The sequence below is a fragment of the Pomacea canaliculata genome, linkage group LG12, assembly GCF_003073045.1.
Source record: "Pomacea canaliculata isolate SZHN2017 linkage group LG12, ASM307304v1, whole genome shotgun sequence".
Lineage (NCBI taxonomy): Eukaryota > Metazoa > Mollusca > Gastropoda > Architaenioglossa > Ampullariidae > Pomacea > Pomacea canaliculata.
This window is the reverse complement of record NC_037601.1, coordinates 4650190-4671263: the sequence shown is the minus strand read 5'-3', so window position 1 is coordinate 4671263 and position 21074 is coordinate 4650190. Positions and strand designations below refer to the sequence as shown.

Here is a 21074-nt window from a genome sequence, read left to right as displayed (position 1 = left end):
TGATCGGATATTGACGAAGGCAGCGTTGTTTCCCCCAAAATGGCGGACGATAGCGATATTACGTTGAATGGTAAACTTCTTTCAGAACTTCGTGTTGTGGATTTGAAAAGAGAGCTGGAACAAAGAGGACTTTCAAAGGGAGGAAGCAAGACACAGCTAACTGACCGTCTTAGAGCGGTAAGATCAAAGTTTTAGAGTCGATCGAGCGTGTTCTTGATCGTGATGGAATGTAGGGCACCACATCCCCGTATCAACAAGCTGAAAAGCAAACATTAGAAAAGAAATCTGAAAATTATACTCTTTAAGTAAATGATACTTTCATAATGTATGTTACAAACGTTAAATTGATATAGCTTACAGCGACTGATTAGTATATTCTATTCCTGACGTAATTTACGTTAACAGAGGAATTCTGTTCCAGTTAATGTAGTGGTATATCGGTACATCGTCCAACTTAAGCATACTAATTATTATGTAACCTTTCGGTGTTTAATTACTTTATTTCGCCCATTCTTGTTTACGCCAATGAACTTTCATTTTGTACTATCCATAATATTTCTTATATTTCTTTATTATACATGAGACATAATCATTTCAGCAACTTCGTTTGGAGAAGCTTCACTCGGAAGCACAAGCTGCGTCGTCTGGTGACGAAGGTGAGTTATCTACCTTTATTACAGTCAGGCATAGCTTTGTATACTAATAAACACTATTCCCATATTGCCTTGTCTATAATCAAGAGTACATTTCAAGGATATCTGCTGTGTAAAGCTGTGGTGTAGATATACTGGAAAATAGCTTTAAAAAAACCTACTAATTTTGAAAACTGAACGCCAAAACAAATTGTTTGTGTTTTTAAATAAATTTTTTTATTGTCTGTTGCAGCAAAAGCGCCAAATCTAGCAGTAAGTATTTTCTTTTCTTCAAATATCGATTTTTTTCTTCCTTTTTTAAGGTTAGAGGGTTATAAATGTGCATGAAAGAGAGTAAGATAGGGAGATAGTGAGAAGATGGGGGGAAGATGTAAATGTTGGTATGAACTTATGTATTCTTCTCTAATATTTAATATTATTATTGAAATAGGTTTTATATTCTGTTATCTTAATCTTGACATAAAAATTTTTCTTCTTTGCTACATTCACCCTTTTTTTGGTTTATGTTTCTAGCAAATGCTTTATGTTGCAGCTGCAAGATGATGAAGTGACTGGCAAAAATGATTTTATCAAGCAGTACCTGTTGCAACAGCAGCGCAACCTTGAACGACAAAGGGAAATTAAGAAAAAAGTGGAGGGTAAGTGGAGATTTTTTCACCAGGGAATAAAAATCACATGGTCAAATTCCTTCTGTAAGACGTTTAACTTATTAGCCATGTCATTGACCTTCACAGTGATACCCAGACATGCACAGATTTGAGCTAATTTAAGTCTTTAAAAAAACTAAAGAGGAGAACTCATATTTATGATTTTTAAGTTCCAACATTAAATAGCACTTGTAAATCCAAAGGATATTAGCTATAGCCAATTGTATTTTCGAAAAAATTATTGTTGGACATACAGTTATTGAAGACACATGATTGCCATGATTCTGTAACCGAGTGGGGGGGGTTGTATGGTGACGACAACACACGTCCAGCACTCAAACCAAAAAGGCAGGAACAGTCAGCAGGTGTGTGACCCTTTAATGCTGGTAAAAATGGTCACCGCTGCATTGACGTTCTGGTAGAACAGGCCCCCACATACTTGCTGCCTACAGCTGATGTGATGCTCGGGGACGGTAGTCCCTGCTGGTGTGTTTGGGAAAAGGCCCCGACTACCGCTCTGTCCTAGCCTATATACCACTAGAGCACGTGGTCCCTCTGAACTACAATAAACTTGTCCCAACGCTATCAATCTTTAACTAAGGTGACTATATCCCACCGCGCTATACTCAGGTACCTATGACATCTACCATTCCTCTTTCTCACGGTCAGCCCCATCAACCTCTGACTGCTGGGTGGCAAAGAAAACAAAACAAACTGTGTTCGTACCTGTCTTTCAATTAACACCCGCACCTGTAACTCTCCCACCCCCCACACCCAGGTCATGACCCTGTCATCAATCAAGGCCTCCTGTCCTCCCTGATCAGCGATCACTCGTCACCCACCTATTGTTTCAACTTGCTCCCACTCACCAGTCCATTGTTTCACCTGGCCTTGAATCAGGCTGGTTCATGATTCTCATGACATGTCCGGCCCTCTACAATTCCATAGTCACATGTATAAAAAATGCACAGAACTAACTCTTGATGATAAAAAAACAACATAAATTTGTGAAATAGGCTTCAAAATGGTGAAAATGTTAGTAGTCATCTTGATGTTCCCTTATGACACTGTCATTGTTTGAAAGGTTCTTATTGTTTGTGTTAAGGGATATAACTCCTTTCTAAAAAAATGGATCACCTAACTCCACTTTAAATAATTGAATTTCATCCTTTTTGGTTCACATAGTTTTGGAATAAAAATAAATATCACCCTAACCCTGACTATGCAGAAGACTGTTTAGTTGCTGAAGTGTCTGCACATATGTATACAGAACATTGTTAATGTGTTTATAATGTTAATTTTGTACATCTCTTTTACACAAGAGATTTGGCATTGTCAGTAGCAACAGCCATTAAATTTTTAAAATTATCCTACAGTTCTGGACTTAAGAAAGAAGATACAGAACTCTCTATCAAAAAAATGTATATTTTTAAAAACTCTTAACTAGATTGGATTGAGATGTAAATTTGTCTAGTTGATGTTTTTGTGGGGATGGAGCAAAACAGATGGTAGCATGTGATGTTAACGAGTAATATTTATATGTAAGAAATATTACAGTTTATATGGTTGGTTATTTATAGTAACATTAAAATAATTATCATATTTTTGTAGTAATAGATATTTAGGTAGTTAATTCCCCTTTTAAAAATCTTGAGTATATCAACCTCATTACAAGGCATAAAGAATAGCCCTCTACAAGACCTAATTCATTGGTTTGGGTTGTTTTTTTTTTTGTTTGTTGTTTTTTTTTTTTTTTTTTTTTTTTTTGGCATTTGTTGTAACATATATTACATCATTACAAATATTCACATTTTCATTGCATGTAAAGGTTTTGATGTCTTTAACAGGAGATAGAGGAATCTGTTTAGCCAAATGACCATGCTCATGAAAAAATACACAAAGGGGAAGAAAGCAATTACTTGCATGCATTAGATTGTGTTATGGTGATAATCATAGAATGATTGCAGCTCAAGACATTATTTAACAAACTTCATCCAGAAGGCAAGCTTTTAAATATTTTCTTGTAATTAATAAATATTAACAAGATCCCACCCTTCTAAGATGGTACCAAAGCAACAAATAATATTGAGCAAGTATTTCCTTTGTATCAGCATAAACACGGCACTTCATGCATTTCACATTATTTCTTGGACTCACAGATTGTGAGGACTACTCTTTTCATGTATTTCGTGTAGAACTGAAAAATTTGTGACAAAATAAAACAAATGGTTATGCAAGCAATCATACTTTTATCAAGCTCATTTTTTAAATTCTTATATAAATTCATGAAGTAAAAATTTCAAACATTAGTACATGGATGCATTAAAGTGACATGTATTTTAGCATGTCAATGAAATTAACTAAATAAGGTACTGTATTATAGTCTTTGAAAAAAGTCGTACATGATATTGTCCTGGTTTTCTTGTTTGCCAGTGATTTCTGTTTATATTATCACATGATAGTTCTTCGTTCAGATTGTGCAGTAAGTGCTGTTATGTGAATATTTTTCTCTTACAAGAAGCAGTAAAATATGGAATGGATGTTCTTGACTTCTGACATTATTCAGTTATGCTTTCACATCAGTTGCACCGTCATTCTGTCCTACAAAATGTTTTAAAAATTCTGAAAAGTGTTGTTTTAGAAAGAAAGTTTAAACCTTATGAGATTTAAAAAAAAAAATAGTCAGGGTTGACCATTAGAAAACTTTACATACCCCCATAAAATTCATCACAACTTCATAATATTTCCAAAATGCAATTCCAAGAACAAAATTTAGCATACATGCGTCAAGTCGCACGTTTTTAATTGTAACTTCCGTTGGCTTTCAAATTCGTATTCATTTCAGTTAAGCCGATTTGGGGTGCAGACTAGATCGTTTTAAAGAAGGCTTGTATTCTTTTAATTACTGTAGCATTGACAGATAATAATTTTCATTATTTAATTAACCGCCTACAAATACCTTCGAATATAAGTGACACATAGCGAGTGGATGGCCCCGCTTATGTAGGTCTGCATGCAATCATGCATGCACCAATATCAGTAGCTAACGTCAGGGAGGGAAGGGATGACCGCCCTATTGTCGAAGACTGCTGCGATAGCATTTGATTTATTAGAGTAAACTTTCTTCGTCAATGTACAGAGGAGAGAAAACGACAGTCGGCCGAAGAATCTGCCGATGAATCGCAACAATCGATTGCAGAAGAGGAAAATAAGTCGAAGGAAGTGACGTCAGAAGCTGAGGTCAAGGCCGCCACAGACGCACCTGCCGGTGTTAGTACTAGTGATTTGGAAATGGCGAAGAGTCGAAGTCGTCATTATCGGTCTAAAGAAAAAAGTGAGTCTCTGCTTTCGTTTTAATGTGAAAACTGCAATAATTTTCTTCTAAAATTTCGGTTCTGATTGGATGTATACAAACAATGTCTACCACTTTCCATTATCACGTGGACGGGTATTCCGGGCAGTAAATATGATCCGAAAAGATCCTACAACATTACTGACGTGATGTCTGGATAGAATATAGACAAAGTCAGCAATGTTTTGGTCAGCTCCAGTTACTGTGTTTCCTGACTTGACATCCTCCAACTATAATTGAAAGAACATTGCTAGTCTGGGTGTTCTCAAAAACTCCACTGCTGGATCTTCTAGAGTGCCTCAGTCACTTGAACTAGGAGACTCTCCCTTTACTAGGTGATTTTAGTAAATGGCAAGGCGCTTCGTGCCAGACATAATCAAAACTTTGAAGTCTATAATGCTCTGCAATAGTTCATTCTGGTATTGTGTGCACTTTAATCAGTGATTCGGCAGTTAAAAAATGTGCTTAAGCATGTTGTCTTCTGATCTAAACACGGCTTATTCCTTTAGGTTGTAGTCAATTAAAAAATAACTTTGAGCACAATCTTGCTAAGATGGTTAATAACACCTATTATCCTGCAGCTCAGACATTTGCAGAAGGCATTCTTCTGGGGCATAAATGGTACTATTTCTAGCTTCAGTACACTCTTTATCTAAACACGTTGCATGAACTTTGTAAAGTATAATCAGCGTTAACTTGAGTGCTACTTTTAGTGATGTTTCTTCTTTCTCTAACCTCTGCAGATGAAGCTGCACAAAAAAGAGAAGTGGTAGAAAGCACCAATGAGAAAGGCGATGCCGACTCAACTGAACCAGAGGTGAAAAAATCAAAGCAGACACGCTCACCATCTCCACGTGAGAGTGGGCACCATAAAAGACATAGATCAGGGTCTTCTTCTCGGTAAGGGATATACTACCAGGTGTATTGTCATCATTTTAGGGTGTTTCTTCTTTTAACGTCCATCTGATATGAAGATAAAATGTGACCGTCCATGATGAAATGGGTCTTAAGTCGCGGGGAACAGTGTTGTCCTAGAGGCCCCAAAAGGTGATAGGGGTTAATTTTGTGCAGTTTGACTTTTCATTAAAAATGGATTCCTTGGTTATAAAACTATCAAGAAATACTGCTATGTTAAAATAAAAGTTAAAAAATCGACATTATATACTTTTTAATCGAGGTACCCTGCTGCGATCTATACCAATTTCAGACGAAATTCAAACGCTGATTGATAATGTTCCCCAGTCATAACCCCATCCCATGGTGCTATACCTTGCCCGAAAGCCCAGAGTCTGTATGTTCAATTTCTTTAAAGAACGAATCAAATATGAACCGATCAAAAGATTTGTCTGCAAAAGTTTAGTAGTAAACAAACCTGCTCTGCCATCTCGAAGCTAATCTTTGAACCCGCTTTTCTCAAAATGGCCGCCACCATACTTTCACGCTTCAAACGTTTATAGCTTACATAATTTTAGGACTAGACTTTTGTATCAAAAGAAAGTTCAGAACCTGTACTTTTTAAAATATGCAATTTGGCAAATCTCAAATTTCCAACTTAAGACTCATTTCGTCATGGAGGGTCGCGAATTGCCTTTTTGTGTTAAAAAAAATATATATAAAGCTATTGCTTTGCTCGAAGTGCTTTTGGAGAGTTTTTATTTTGGGGAAATATTTTTGTTTATAGTTCACGTTCAAGGAGTCCTGAGAGATTTCAGTCAACAAAGGGGCATAAAGGTGGTCATAAGCATGGAAGAGGTCGGAGCAGCCGCAAGGAGTCCCGCTCATCATCTCGTTCTCCGTCTCCTAAGACATCCAGTAGAGGGAAAGCTGAGACCCAGCGGGTCAGCAGACCTAGGAACACATCACGCCCCTCGCGTTCAAAATCCAAAAGCCCAGATGATATAGCTGAGAAAACTCTAATTCGTCGATCAAGCAGACGATCAGCTCAGGCAGCCAGAGCTTCTAACTCACAACAGCAGAATGTAGAAGAATCTGGGAGGAGAGAACAAGAACCTTTGGAAGTGAGGGAAGGTACAGTAGAAGACAAAACAATCTCTTTTTCTTCTCCTGATGCTAAAGAAACCAGTCCAAAAGAGCTGCCTTCCAGCTCCAGCCAGGTGCCTCTCATTGAGAAGCTTGCAGAGCATTCACAGCCAACTAAAAGGGAGGGCCAAGAAATAGCGTCTGAAGAGGGGGTTCAGAAATCACTAACAGAGGTTGGAAAGAGTGTTGAATTGGAAAAGGAAACACGTCTTAGACAGACAAAGAAGACTGAAGCTTCCTCTGAAGAATCCGAAGTAGTAGTTCCAAAACCAAAAAGAGGGTCTCGTTGGAGTCGTTCTTCATCAGATTTAAAGCCAGTCGAAAGTGACGTTGCCCCGTCTGAAGCAGCCGGCAAGCCAGATACATTTAAAAGAGCTTTGGTGTCTTCTGATGAAACATCTGAACAGCTTGTTCCCAAAAAGAGAGAAGAAAATTCTGTGGTTTGTGAAGAAACAGTGGTAAATTTTCAGCTTTCTGAGCAGACAGATCTGCTTAAAGAAGGATCTACAGGAGAAAGAGCAGATAGTGATTCAAAAGAGCAAAAGCTTTCAAAGATTTCTGGAAGGGATAGAAAAAGTTTATCAAAAGATGAGTTGAAAGAGAGCTCTGAGCAAACAGAGAAAACTTTAGGAGACATCAGTGGCGATAAAGCAGACAAGAAGCTGCAAGAAGAGGAATTCATAAGAAAGGCTGGCAGCAGCGAACAGCAAGTCACATCAGGAAGAGACTTTATAGATAGACAGCCAGATGTTGGAGAAGAACAGGCTGCCAAAGAGGACACTGAAGTGCCTAGTTCCACCAAGACAGATTATACAAAAGAAAAGGTGGATAAATTGATTGAGAAGAATAAAGAAGTGGCTTCTGATGCTTGTGAAGATTCCAGGCCTACAGAGTCTCGTCAAAAACGTATCTGGCGCAGCAGGTCCAAGGAAGAAGGTGCAAAGCGTGGTGAGCAGGAAAAGTTTCCAGAAGTTCACTTGAAAGGCGTGTCTTCCAACCTTGAGGAAGAAAAAGATGACACAGAGAACTCTGAACAGAGTCTTCATAAATTTAAAAACCAGAAAGAAGAGGATATGCCTCAGGAACGTCAGGGCGATTCAAATGATGTTGCAGAAATGTCTGAAGTTCCCAATGATAATGTTGAAAGTGGTACTAATCCTGCAGCTCAATTAGTGTCACATGAGATAACCGAAAAACTGCCTGCCAATCAGAAGTCAGAGGAAAATAGTAAAGGCATTAAAAATGAACAGCAGTCAGATACTTCACAGAATGCAGAATATGAAGGAACAAAAAATATGTTAGGTACAGTTTCACAAAGTATACGTAAAGAACCCAATATTAATGAAACAACAGTTTTGGAAGATAAACAGCCACAGCCATCACAAAGTGAAGACTCACCATCAAGGAGTAGGTCTACATCCAGATCACCAGCTCCAAGAGAAAAGTCTCGTGGCCAAAAGAGGAAAGATAGTTCTTCATCAGCAAGTTCTAGATCTCGTTCACAATCTCGATCTGTTTCTCGTAAGAACAGATCTTCAAGTTCCAGCTCAAGATCTAGCTCCTCAAAGTCTGAGAGCTCTGATACAGAGGAGGAGGAACCAAGAAGCATGAAGAGCACAGCTAGCAAGAGGTCACCTCGTAAATCTGTTTCTAGATCACCCTCTCCTTCAACAAATGAAGCAAAGGTAAAAAATACATCATTTATGCAAAGGCATAAGTAATCTTGAGAGGAAATATTAATACTGTATTTTAAAAAAATTATGATTTTGTTTGATTTCTTTTTTAATGGGAAAGTCTATATAAAGAAACAAGCATACACTTTTTCATAAAGTGTAAAAATAGTTGCAATAAACAATGAATCCTCAGGATATCTGAAATAACTTCTGTTATTTTGTAAACAATAAGTTAAATTTGTTCAACAATAGAAAGTTTTGCCTTTTTTTTTTTCTTTATATATTTTTATGTGAACCTCGAGCACTTAATATTTCCGATGTTACCTGTTTTGTTCCTCAGGGAGGCAGAAAAAGTGCAGCTGTTAAGCATGAGGGCAGTGCTGAAGCCACAAAGAAAAAGAGAGAGACCATGGGTGAAAACAGTTCTAGCAAAAGTCCACCAAGAAAGTTGGCTAGGTAAAAAAAAAAAAATCCAGTAGAGAGTTATGGCGCATTAAATTCCTAAACAATACAACTTTGTTGATCACCATGGGCAATTCAAGATAGTGCTCATACTAGCAATCATGTATGGATATATATGATATAAAAGAGGTAATATAAATATCAATGTTGAAATTGTGTCTGTCACACACATTCTCTCTCCCACACACTCACACATTCCCAACAACAGCAGATACAGTTGGTGACCCCAGGCCACCTCTGGCTAGTACAAGATCACAACCAGAAGTGTCAATCAAGTGAATGGCACGTGGAATGAATGAGTTGCAGTGACGATTGGTTCTGCAAACATGCATCAGGTACCTACAGCCAGACCGCAAGAGTGAAAACTCACATGCCAACACGTGATCAGAAATAGGATGATGGATGCAAACGTACAGAGGTGATGAATTAAAGGAAATAGATACAATGCTCATAGAATCAGATGTCTAAGGCTGTGTGATGGTGAGAAAATCATGCTAATGTCTGCACATTTGCTTTTATATCTATCCATTGCTTTCAGAGCATCAGGAACAAGTGACACTGATGAAATTGGTAAAGATGTTGGTAATGATATAAAAGGAGCTGCAAAGGTGAGTTACATTCCCCTTTCCTCTTTATTTCTTATTAGTATGTTGATTTTTTTTTCCAGCTTTGTGCATCATCATTTCAAGATTCCTTTAGCACAAAGGTGTTTAACCTTTATTTAATCAGGTGGGGTGGGTATAGGTCTTCGGCTAGAATGTATTTTTAATGGAGGTAAAGTTCATCAGGCCTACCTTCCCTCTTTGGACATTTTTCCTAAGTGACCTACTTTTTATCAGTAGGAGGCAACAGTTGTCTTAAGTTTAAAGTACGTTTGTGTGTCATTTAAATATGTCACTTGATATATCCTGTGGTCTCTGGCATCGTCGGTAGATAGGGCACACAAATGAGACGCACTTGGGCCCTGCTGGATGACAGAGGAAGGTCGTTTGCCGTTTTGGTTGCCTTGAGAACGTGACCTGCATGCTGGGCCCTTTGCCCTGACCTGACTCCCTGATGGTGCTGTCAGACGCCATAGAGGTCATCACTCCTGTTTCACGAGTCTAATGCCAAGCTGGATCCGACATGCTCTACTTAGCCCCCATATTGCTGAAGCAGATACCTATGTTTTTAAAGCTGCTTACTGTGGACTCTAGTTGGGAGATAGTGACATTCCTCATACTTACTCTCAGAGACACAGTGACTTTGTGAATGACAAAATCTCCAGCTTTGTGTGATTCAACATATCCAGTTGTACATCTTGTGAATATATGATCTGGGTGAACTGACTGGTCATCACTAGAAAACTATGAAAGCCCATTTCAGACACTCTTCACAAACTGTTAGACACAACAGACATCAAAAGGAAAAGTTCTTCAGCCAAATAAGTTGTGGACAAAGTCTCCTGTTTTTTAATGACTGTGTGTGCACATACTGTGTGCTGGCGAAGTGTGTTACATTACTTTCATTAGTTAAAATTATTTTACAAAACTAAGGAACATGAGATTCATGGAGCCTTGCGAAAGAGTCTAGGTATGTGTGAGCTCAGAAGGATTGTTCATTTATAAATGTTTGGATTACCTGAGACAAAACATCTGCAAGCATAGTCCAATAAGTTTTAGCAGACAGCATTCATTGTCTAGATGTTACTGTCCTTATCCTGAGACAGTTCTTTATTTTTTTTTTAAAAAAATTACCTTTTAAGTTTTTTTTTTACTGAAATTACTGTTGTTCAAGAAACATGACAATGGCAGTAGAATTTTATTACAGTAGCATTATTTCTGTAACAATATTAGTCTTTTGTTTGTTGGATTCAGCAAGTACTGCACAGTGGCTGCCTTTGTAGAGGTGGTTGCTCCCTACAGTACTTTTAAGATGAAATGCTAGTTGCTAAAAAAATATCTGGAACACTTGCAAAATTTAGAACCAAAGACATCTCTGTAAATATTGTCCATCTCTTCTCACTGCAAATATGCTTTCCTTGTTTTTGCATTTTTTTTTTTTTTTTTTTAATTTCATGTATGGGTTGTTTATGGAGGTGGAGAATTGTCATGGACTGTCGTGCCATTATAGTTCACTATCAAAGAAGTGTGAACTAACAACTAACATTTTACAACATGTTCCTGTATGTGTGAAAGTATTATGGCTGGTATGTAATTGAGAATTGAAATGGCAAGTTGTTTTTGTCTTGGTTTTTTAAAACATCATTTGATTTTCCAATTGGAAATTGCACACTCACTAAGTGTTGGCAACCTGGCAGTATCTACCTTGTAATGGAACTACACTGACATAATCTGTATTTGTCATTTGCCTTAGTTGAGATAAATACTTGATCTGAATTTCCTGTGTCTAATGCAAAGCTCCTGTTCAGCTTAATTAGCTTCCTAGATCGAATACCATGATCATAGTAAGCTGGGGTTGTCCTGAACACTTTTGACATTTACTATGGATCTCCAACACAATCCCAGAGAAACTGTGAGCTTTTGAACAGCTGGGTGCCAGCCGAAGCATCATCTACAGGACCGAAACTTGTAGAGGCAGCAGCATATATGGACAAGCTTTCATTCCTCGTTCCTGGAGACAAGAACAGCTTTCTTCTAAGTGATTTGTGATCTTCACTGGGTGTAGTTGACTGTATAGCCCTAATACAAAACCTGTGACATTAATTTATTAATTTGGTTGGACTGGCTACTTGGTAAGAAAGAAAATCCAGTTTTTAAATACCACAGCTCCTGTGTTGGTCTGCTACCATACATGGTTGACTTGAAGATGTGTATACAGTGACAGTGACAAAATTACCTTTTTCTTCATCTTTTACTTCGAGAGGAGAATGGACTTATTCCTGAAAACTACAGATATTGCGTGTCACCAAAAACATTGTGAGACATTCAGACATCAGATTGTTACTTAACAGAAATGCCTAGTTTTGACGTCAAGAACACTTTTGAGTAGCAATCCTACTCTTTACTAAGTGTCAAAAATAAATAAGACACAGAAGTGCTCCATGTTTGCAGCATGTGATGTTTCAGCAACCAACAAGAACTCCTTATTAAGCTTATTCTGAAACTGGATTTTTCATTTGTGCCGATCAAAATTTATTCAGGAACACATGGGATATGACTGTTTTCTTTTCTTTCTTTTTTTTTTTTTTTTGTGTGTGAATTTTGGACTTGAGAACAGGAACACTTGAACACAGTGATTACCAGCCAAGGGATTGTTCTTCATAATATCTAGCAACACACCTATGGCAAGCTTTAGGATACATTTGAATGCACTTAAAGAGACATTGGCTTGATGCTACTACCTTTGGCTGCCCCATTTGGTAGCTGGACTGACATCACCTGATCCTTGTAGCTGTGACAGCCCCATGTGGCAGTTGGAACAACACTACCCCATCCTTCTAGCTGTGACAGCCCTTGCGGCAGTTGGAGCGACATCACCCCCCATCGTTGTAGCTGTGACAGCCCTTTATGGCATCAACAGAGGTTCCTCCTCTTCCATCCGACAGACCCAGGATTGCGTCTCACGTCTCACGATAGCTTTTCCATCATTCAGTCAAAAGTTCAAATCACTCAGGGAGCACATCATTATAACAAAAGGGTTTCAGCCGGTATTGTTTTTCTTTCCTCCTTCTGCTGAAAGGATGTTGGTTTTGTTCATTTATTGCTTAGTTTGTTGCAGGTCTTTTGGGTACCAAGGTATGGCAGATGTACATACATGCTTTGGTTTCCACCAGTTATCTTAAGAAAAAAATGAAAATACTTATTCAGTTAGGACTGAAGTGGCAAGGTCTATCTTTTTATAAATACGTTCATATTCAGTGGTTGTACATACGTGAAGAAGTCTAGAGATGCAAAAATGTGACAAAGATCCTCTTCTGCCTCCCCCCCTCCAAAAAAAAAAAAGAAGAAGAAAAATAGACTACCCACGATTCACATTCAGCTGAGTTGTATAATTCCCTTTTTGAATTTGATCACTGGTTGGTCATTATTCAATGTTTGATGAAAACTGACAACAGAATCGGTTGAAACATGCACATTAATCTCACTCCAGCATTTAGATCGATCTTCCCCACAGTTACACTTGGCATCTCAGTGGCAGTACATAGTCTGATCGGATCCAAATGCTAGTTTTTCTTTGGAATGAACCTTCCTATTACCTCTTACAAATACAAATTTCTAAAGGATAAAATATTTTATTGGCAGTTTCTAGTGCACCTATCATTGTCAATATCTCTGAGATGTGCTGCAACAAGTAGATCAATTTTAGTCCTTTTATATAGCTAGTTGTTATGTGCGCATTATGAACGCCACATGAGTAGATTTGGGAAATATCCAGATTATTTAGAGATGTCCCAGTGATTTGCTAATTAACAAGATTCCAGGGAGAAAACATTCTTATTAGTCCTCAGGGTCTGCTTATTTTACTGCTCATTTTAAGTCATGGCATCATTTGCAGGTTAACACTTTAAGTGAAACTGTATACAATGATTTCAAAATGCATTTTATGTTGGTGCTTTTATTCTGTTTCAGATAGAGGCAAGAAGTTTCCGCCGACTTGGATCAAGAGGTAGTAGTTTATATGAGAAGGAATAGACCCAAGTTGATGTTTCTTTTCCTTTTTTTTTAAATATCTATTGTATAATAACTTTGTGGGAGCCCATAAAATATAAGCTCAAAATGATGTGAGTGTTCACAGTGCATTTCAGTCATCAACTTGCTTGTAATAGACACGTCTTATCATTGTTTCAGAGAGTTGAGAAAATAAACACTTACCATTTTTTCACTTCTAAATTTCCTACCAAATTATTTTTTAAGTGTTCCTGAGATTATGTGTCTTTTGATTCCCATTTAATCTTTTAAATAATATATTATATCATTTAGATGCATTTATGTATATTTCACAGTCTCCAGTGAAGGACAAGCTAAATCAGAAGACATCACAGCAGACAAGGAAAATATCTCTCAGAGTAAAGAAAAACCTGCCCGTAAGCGCAAATGGGGATCTTCACAGTCAAAAACAAATACAAGCAAGCAGCGTGTTTCTACCATTGAGATTTCTACTGACTCCTTGAAGGTTTGTACTTTTTAGTGTATAAGTGAAAAGGATAAAAGAAAGTAAATAAAAGTCAATGTGTTTTCTCTATCATGTAAATGTAAATTGTGTAGAACATTTTACCCACACACAAGGCCACTTGTCATGGTACATGGAAGCTAACGGTATTTGCCAATTATGTTTAAATTCTGCATGATGCATAAAAGTATTTAGAAACAATATGAAAGTATAGTGCAGCTCTCCTTCCATCTTTGACTACGGCAAGAAATACCTGTCACCGTTGATCAGGCAGGTTATTCATAGATCTAGATGGTTATTCCTTCTATATGGATCTGAGACATGGCGTGTGACAAACACCATCACCAAGAAGATTCAGACATTCGTCAACAGATGTCTGCGCCACAACCTCAACATCAGATGGCCCGAGAAGATCTCCAGTATAGACCTGTGGGAGAGAACCAACCAAAAACCTGCCAGCCAAGACATCAAGAAGCGGAAGTGGGGCGGGATCGGTCACACCTTGCAAAAGCTGGCCGACAATTTAACAAGACAAGCCCTGGGCTGAAACCCAAGTGGGGAGGCACAGGGTTGGGAGACCCAGACAGACATGGAGGATATCGGTCCACAGCGAGGCAGAGGCAGGCTGGCATGACATGGACCCAACTGAAAAGGGACGCCCAGAACTGGGTCCAATGGTGTGGTGTAGTTGTGGCCCTATGCTCCACTGGGGGTGATTAGAAACAAGAAGAAGATGGTTATATCAGGGAGCAGGGAAGGAAATCTGCGATGAGAGAATTTCACGATGATTTGCAGCATGCTTGATCAGAACATTACGCTTCATGATAATAAGTGATGTCATACACAGAAGTAAAAGAGGGAACGCCAAATAAAGTTTGCATTAACTTAGAACGAATCTCCATTGTGGCATGTAAAAATCAGCACTACGGAAAAAAGTAATCCATGAAATAAATCTTATTGGGGCAATAAAGCATAGAAAATGTCAGTTGTTGCAGGTCTCTTTTTTTCTGCCTCTTTTACCAGGGTTTAATAGAAGATGTGCGTTTGCCAACTGAACCTGTTTTGGAGTTGGAATTTGGAGAGCCTATGCTTTAGAAACAGAATCCCCAGAACAGAATGCAGACAAGCGTGATGTGAAAATAAAGCGTACAGTGGTTTGTATACATTCCCACATATGCATGCATGTGTGTAACGAGTAGTGGTATTAATATGCTGCAATGTACTCTTTGTTCTTATTGTGTCAAATTTTTTTCCCCGCCTGCTCAGTCCTTGAATGTCTTTTAATAAAGGGTTCTTTACATATACAAGTTGAAATTCTACTATTATAGTTCAAGCTATTCTTGCAACGTTTTTCTCTGCTTGCAAAGGTCATGCGTGATGGGGAGGAAGCTGAGGAAGATGCCCGCAAAGTTGAAACTCGTGATGACACAAAAGAGAATGATGCTGATGCTGACAGCAATCTGTCCGCTAAAATGGGCAAAGTTGAGAAGCCAGACAAGCAGTCAAAAGCAAACACAGATAATGCTTTGAAAAAGGGCAAATTAGAAAAGTCTAGTCCACAAAAAAAGAAGGAAGTTATAAAGAATGATGTTCCAGAAAAGATCCAAACCTTAGGTGAGTTTATGGTATTAAACTTGGGAAGGAGGTGTGCATTTATAAGACTGCTTCAAATTTAACTTTTTTTCTTCTTTTGCTTTCTTTTATGATCGGGTATTGTATCAGAAACTTTTAGTACAGAATGACTTAGCTTAGATGGTTTCACATATGTTAAAGTGCTTTGGGAGTCTTTTATTCAGATAGGAAATAAAACTGTGGTTTTGAATAAAATTGAATTCTTAGTTAATCTCTGTACTTTATAAGTCTATACAGCCATTTAACAGAACAAACTTCATTTCTGTATCCTTTGTCAGAGTCTAGCAAAGGAGGACGCCATGTGAATGCTCCTCTGGTTACACCCGATGAACCTGAAGTCGTCGTTCGCGAACCATCGCCTCCTCGCAGACCTGTAAACTGTGTAGTTCACGTAATGAACCTTGTTCGACCTTTCACTTTGGGTCAGCTTAAGCAGCTGCTTGGCCGTACAGGGAAAATAGTGGAATCAGGCTTTTGGATTAATAGTATCAAGTCACACTGCTATGTTACAGTAAGTTCCAAGTTACCCTAAATTTGCAGGCTATGGAAATAATTCATCTAAAGGTAGTGGATATTCTGCTGCTTTCCTTAAATCTCCTTGGAGGAATGCTTAAGTCATTGTAACATGGTAACTTACGCAAATAATGTGCACTCTTTAGATACAATATAGATGGCTGGCAAGCAAGAAGAAGCTCATTTAAAACTACAAAGCTATGAAGTTTCTGCTACCCTGTTTTTGTTTACCCTGTTTTTGTTTTTTCTAATTGCCTGATATTATTGGTGTCTGAGGATGTGTGACCAGCAGTGCTGATGAAAGGATGAATTACTGGTTTATTATTGTTTTTTGTTTTAAGTGTATGAGTGATGTTTATCTGGCTAGTGGTGTACAACTTTCAAAACAAAAGGAGGAGTGGTACGATGAAGCCTAGGAGACCATGACTTAGAAATGAAACCTGACTAGTTGTGTTTCACAGAAAAGGTTCACTGCAAACTGTGTTTGTATTTCAGTATGAGAAGGAAGAGGACGCCGTGAAGACTCGAGAGGCTCTTCATGGAGCACGATGGCCCCAGTCTAACCCCAAGTTGCTACGCGTTGACTTTGCCACACCAGAGGAGGTAGACTCCATATGCTTTACCTTTATTTTTACCTTTCCTGTAATAATAGTGTCCCTGCTATCCCATTCAGCAGGTTAGAGATCTGAGTGGTTAGTAATATTATTATAGATCATTTGTATATCTCATTTTGTTGTGTACATCATAGTAATTCATGACAATCATGGTCAACAGTGTAAAAGAACAATGGGAAAAGTTTAGCTGCAAGCTGTTAGTAAAGGGTGAGTGCCAGAAATTACTCAGTGGCGACATGTTTTGGTATGAGCTTTATTGTTAGCTCTTATAAGACTGTTTTTTTCCAGACAGACCTGCATAATCATTATTATGGATGTAGCATATGTTTTGTAGCAATAAAAGTAAAAGGGAATGATCCTAGTATACAATATTTTGCAAATATTTCACTGTACAACGTATCATATGAATCACTTCAGATTGAAATATTTCCCTGCAATCTCATGGCAGATTGAACGAAGGCGTGCAGAAGAAGAGGGAGGGCCTGTCCCTCCACGCCCTCAGCCACCGCCGCCGCCCCAACCACCTTCACCCCCTGTCGTTCGTGAACGAGAACGAGAGCGCGAGAAGCGCCCTGTTGCTGAACCCGAAAGAAAGAGGGAGGAGAAACCAGTTCGTGAGTGGGACAGGGGCAAGAGGTCAAGGTCATCTGAACGGGGACCTGCAGCTAGGCCCAGATCTAGGTCACGAGACCGACCTCGTGAAAAGGAGCGGGAACGAGAGAAAGAACACAGACATCCCGAGCAAACAAAGAGCAGAGAGCGAAAAGAGAAGAAAGGTAAGGGTATTTTTGTAGAGGGTTAAAGTACAAGGCTTTTTTAACCCTTCAAACATGGGATTAAAAGGATTTTAGAATTGAAGGAAATTATTGTTAAGTGTCTGGTAATAGTGGCTTTTCTAGCAACAGTTATTTTTATTGTAGCACCCCCAGTGGAGCAGCCCAAGGTAGAGGAGGAACCACCTGCGAAACTTCTGGATGATTTGTTTCGTAAGACAAAGGCCACTCCCTGTATCTACTGGTTACCACTTACAGAGGAGCAGGTGAGGCCCAGAAGACTTTGATCAGGCTTTGAATGAGATTAACACTACACCCTACACACACATCCTTGTGAAAAATTAATGCCACTCTGTTCAGGGTATCTCAGAAAATCTCAATAGTGGCAGTGAGAGAGCTGCTGACGTTTCACAAAGGTTACTTCAACTGGAGCATGCATTTTAATAGTGGTAATATTTAATAGTATTATGGAGTATAAAAACCAAGTAAAATTGCATTACTGCAACATAGTATCACACTAGTATTTAATTCTGCATAGGGTACATGTAAAAATGCCAGTCCTGAAACAATAACTACAGAATGGACACTTTTTAAACTAAGGAAATGGATGTTAAACATCATCAGAACAGTTTTGTTGTTGTTGTTTTGTTTTTAAGGGAGATGATTTTAGTAATACAGAGCAACAAATCTGTTGTGTCACCTGATTTTTTTTTCAACAAAACTATTTTGCAATTCTGTTAGTGTTTTAAGGAGGCATTGTACGCAAAGATCTTGTTGGTTGTATGTACAGTATCTGCAGAAAATGCAAGCCAAGAAAGAGCGAGCAGTCCAGAGACAGAAGCGCATGGAGCAAGAGGAAGCAGAGGAGGAAGCAGCTAGGAAAAAGACCGTTGAACAGCGTCGGAGGGTAGGTGCTGCTTTAATAGAACTTCTTGCTTCTTATCCTCGCTGAGTGGAGTAGGTGCTTTACTGATGATGCAAATTCATCTTGGTCTGACAGTTTAAGCTAAATGTCAGGTTGGGGCCATAGTTGTGAAGCAAGGATACATTTTTACTCCCAAGGCAACATAAATCAAGAGTCAGCACCTTGTTTCTTTAGTTATGATGCACCAAAAATACCTCATGGTCCAGACACTGTGACTACAGAGACAAGATTCTCCTCTGATTTACCCCCATTTTGCCACAAGGCAGTGCCTTACTTTCATTCCATAACTATGGCTCCAGAAGGTAAAAGCCATTGCCAGAAGTTTGCTTTCTGTCTACAGTCAGCAGTGAAAATAATTTACCTTGTTTATGGCTGTCAGTTTATTTGTTTGTGTGTTTAGGAAATTCCTCCAAGCCCAAGTAGGGAACGAGCTGAAAGAGACAGGCAACGAGAACGGGAAAATGAGCTTATCCGACAGCGAGAGCGTCAAAAAGAAAGAGAGCGTAGCCGAGACAATGGCCGTGAGAGGCGGCGGCCTGGACCAGGAAACGATAGTCGAGAAAGGGGAGGTAACCAAGAAAGGAGTTCCTCTCGAGGCCATGATCGCAGACGGCGATAGAACTGTTAAGACTCTATTCCCCAAAACTTCTATGGTAGTTCATTTAAGCCAAGTTTTCCTTTTCTCTAGCATCCTGTATTTTGGTCTTTGCTCAAAAATAACATTTGTTTTATAATTAGGTAACTGTCCCCTTATTCTCCCCATTTACATGGATACGTGTATTCGTGAGCATGTTTGTGTTCATGGAGTTGTGTAAAATGAGGATAGTCACGGTCAATAGTAATTTATAGCAAATTATTATGGTTCTAGACTAAAACTTAAAGGGTTTTGTCATGAATCTAGTTGAAACATGCAAGAAGTTAACAAGGGCAGCATTTCTGATTTCTAGAAATTCATCATTTTTGCTTTCACAAGGATGAGGTTTTTTGTTTTTTTGTAAGAATTTTTTTAGATTTTAGTGTCCAGATTCATGCAATACTTTATTAACCAATCAATTTAAAACTTTGTTGTAAGGGAGCGTCTAGTAATACCTACATGATTCTTTTAAGACTTGTTGAATTTTCCCCTCACCCTAAAAAATAGATTGCATTTTATGACCAGTACCATAGAAAACTAAAAATGAATGTATGGGAGGTGTGTGTGACACTTTTGCACAGAATCAGCTTCTTCAGTCTTAACATTTATCAATGTTAACTGCCCTGCTCGTTGGGCATGCAGAAAGTTGTATTTGAGATTGAATATTTTGTTTTTACTTGTGTAAATAAAATTTGAAAGACCATCATTTCGTGTATTGCTTAGTGAGAGTAGTTTATTCTTTGTTACTTCTCGAAGGAGCACAGGGCTGCAACACCACCTCACCATCAGACCTGGTTTTGGGCAGCAACCCTCAGTTGGGCCCATGTGGTTCCGACATCCTTTGGCTTGCTCTCTACCGTTTTTTTCCAAGTCTGCTTTGGTCTCCCAACACTTCTCTTCCCCTGAGGGTTCCAGTTGAGTGCCTGGCAATGGTGTGAGCTGATTTGTGCAGGGTGTGTCCTATCCAGCCCCAGTTGCACTTTTTTGATGTCTTGGCTAGTGGCATTCTTTTGGAAATCTTTTCAGGCCATCTTATTCCCAGAATATGGTGTAGGCATTGGTTGGGTGCCTTAGTCAGATATTAAAGAAATGTGGGCTTGAGTGCATTAGTTTCAAACTAGTTCCAACTTGGAGTGAATGTATGACAAAAACAGACGAGTGTGGGAGACACCCAGAACAACTTCAGTAGGAGCAGTAGACTTGCTTTGTACCCTGTTCACTAATGACTACAAATTGTTTAGCACATAATGTCTCAGGGGTAGGGGGTGTAATATCCTCTGCCACAGTGTGAGTTTCAGCTTATGGATTAAGAATATAGGATTTTTTTTCTGACACAAGCTTGAAGTGAACGTACATTAGCATTATTTTCACCTAAATAAACCTCAAGTTGTATTTCAGGTCATCTCAACTGTGTGACACCACAGCTACAAAATATATAAACTTTGCTCTCAGAGAACAAGGATGTGCTGGTGGGTGTAAGCTTGAAGACTCGGCTAATCCTTGTAAAAAGGCTACAAACTGCAGATCCTGGGTCTGTGCAACCATCAAGACCTTTGACCTTAACAGCCACCCTCCCAACACTTGCTTGTTCGTTAGTGTGAAAGGCAATGGCGCTCCAGTAGGATTTCTGCTCTACTTCAGAATAGGCCTATTCCTGGTACAACAAGGTCGATGCTTAATAGTGAGAACAGTCTTTCACATGAATGCTGTGGAAGTGTTGGCTGTGTGGTAGGCCCTTCAGGCTTGTTCCTTGGGGGTAAATGTGAGATGCATATATTTCATAATTCCACAGCTAGCTGTATTAGCAAGGAGGCATCCTTTCTCCCAGTTTGGAAGCTCATCTGTTGCACATCATATTACAAGAACGTTGCACCCAGGCGACTCGATGGTATTGCAGATTCTCTGAGCAAGAAAGGGCAAATCTTTCATTCTGAATGGTACATCTAGCAAACATCACTATTTCTTTTTCAGTTACTAGTGTACCTATTTGCCACACTCAATACAAAAAGCTCCTGACCTTAGTGTCTCCAGTTCTGAACCCACT

The 21074-nt window shown here is 38.8% G+C and overlaps 2 protein-coding genes across 4 annotated transcripts; both read left to right on the top strand.

The window, feature by feature from the left end:
• Positions 1 to 8: 8 nt before the first annotated feature.
• On the top strand, positions 9 to 15074 carry LOC112553407 (serine/arginine repetitive matrix protein 2-like). Of its 3 annotated transcripts, XM_025220605.1 has the most exons (12): positions 12 to 177; positions 599 to 656; positions 886 to 905; positions 1186 to 1291; positions 4440 to 4634; positions 5396 to 5552; positions 6334 to 8377; positions 8706 to 8821; positions 9366 to 9435; positions 13399 to 13435; positions 13773 to 13942; positions 14963 to 15074. In XM_025220605.1, exons 1-12 carry the CDS (start codon positions 40 to 42, stop codon positions 15032 to 15034), a joined length of 3183 nt encoding a protein of 1060 aa, XP_025076390.1. In that variant the 5' UTR covers positions 12 to 39; the 3' UTR covers positions 15035 to 15074. The 3 variants fall into 3 exon arrangements, with proteins under 3 accessions (XP_025076392.1, XP_025076391.1, XP_025076390.1); XM_025220606.1 differs by lacking the exon at positions 4440 to 4634 and having other exon boundaries at positions 11 to 177; XM_025220607.1 differs by lacking the exons at positions 13399 to 13435; positions 13773 to 13942; positions 14963 to 15074 and adding an exon at positions 9761 to 10548 and having other exon boundaries at positions 9 to 177.
• Positions 15075 to 15306: 232 nt separating this feature from the next.
• LOC112553409 (apoptotic chromatin condensation inducer in the nucleus-like) lies at positions 15307 to 19736 on the top strand. Its single transcript, XM_025220611.1, has 7 exons — positions 15307 to 15553; positions 15850 to 16082; positions 16580 to 16687; positions 17147 to 17474; positions 17619 to 17737; positions 18262 to 18378; positions 18797 to 19736. Exons 1-7 carry the CDS (start codon positions 15310 to 15312, stop codon positions 19013 to 19015), a joined length of 1368 nt encoding a protein of 455 aa, XP_025076396.1. The 5' UTR covers positions 15307 to 15309; the 3' UTR covers positions 19016 to 19736.
• Positions 19737 to 21074: the final 1338 nt, after the last annotated feature.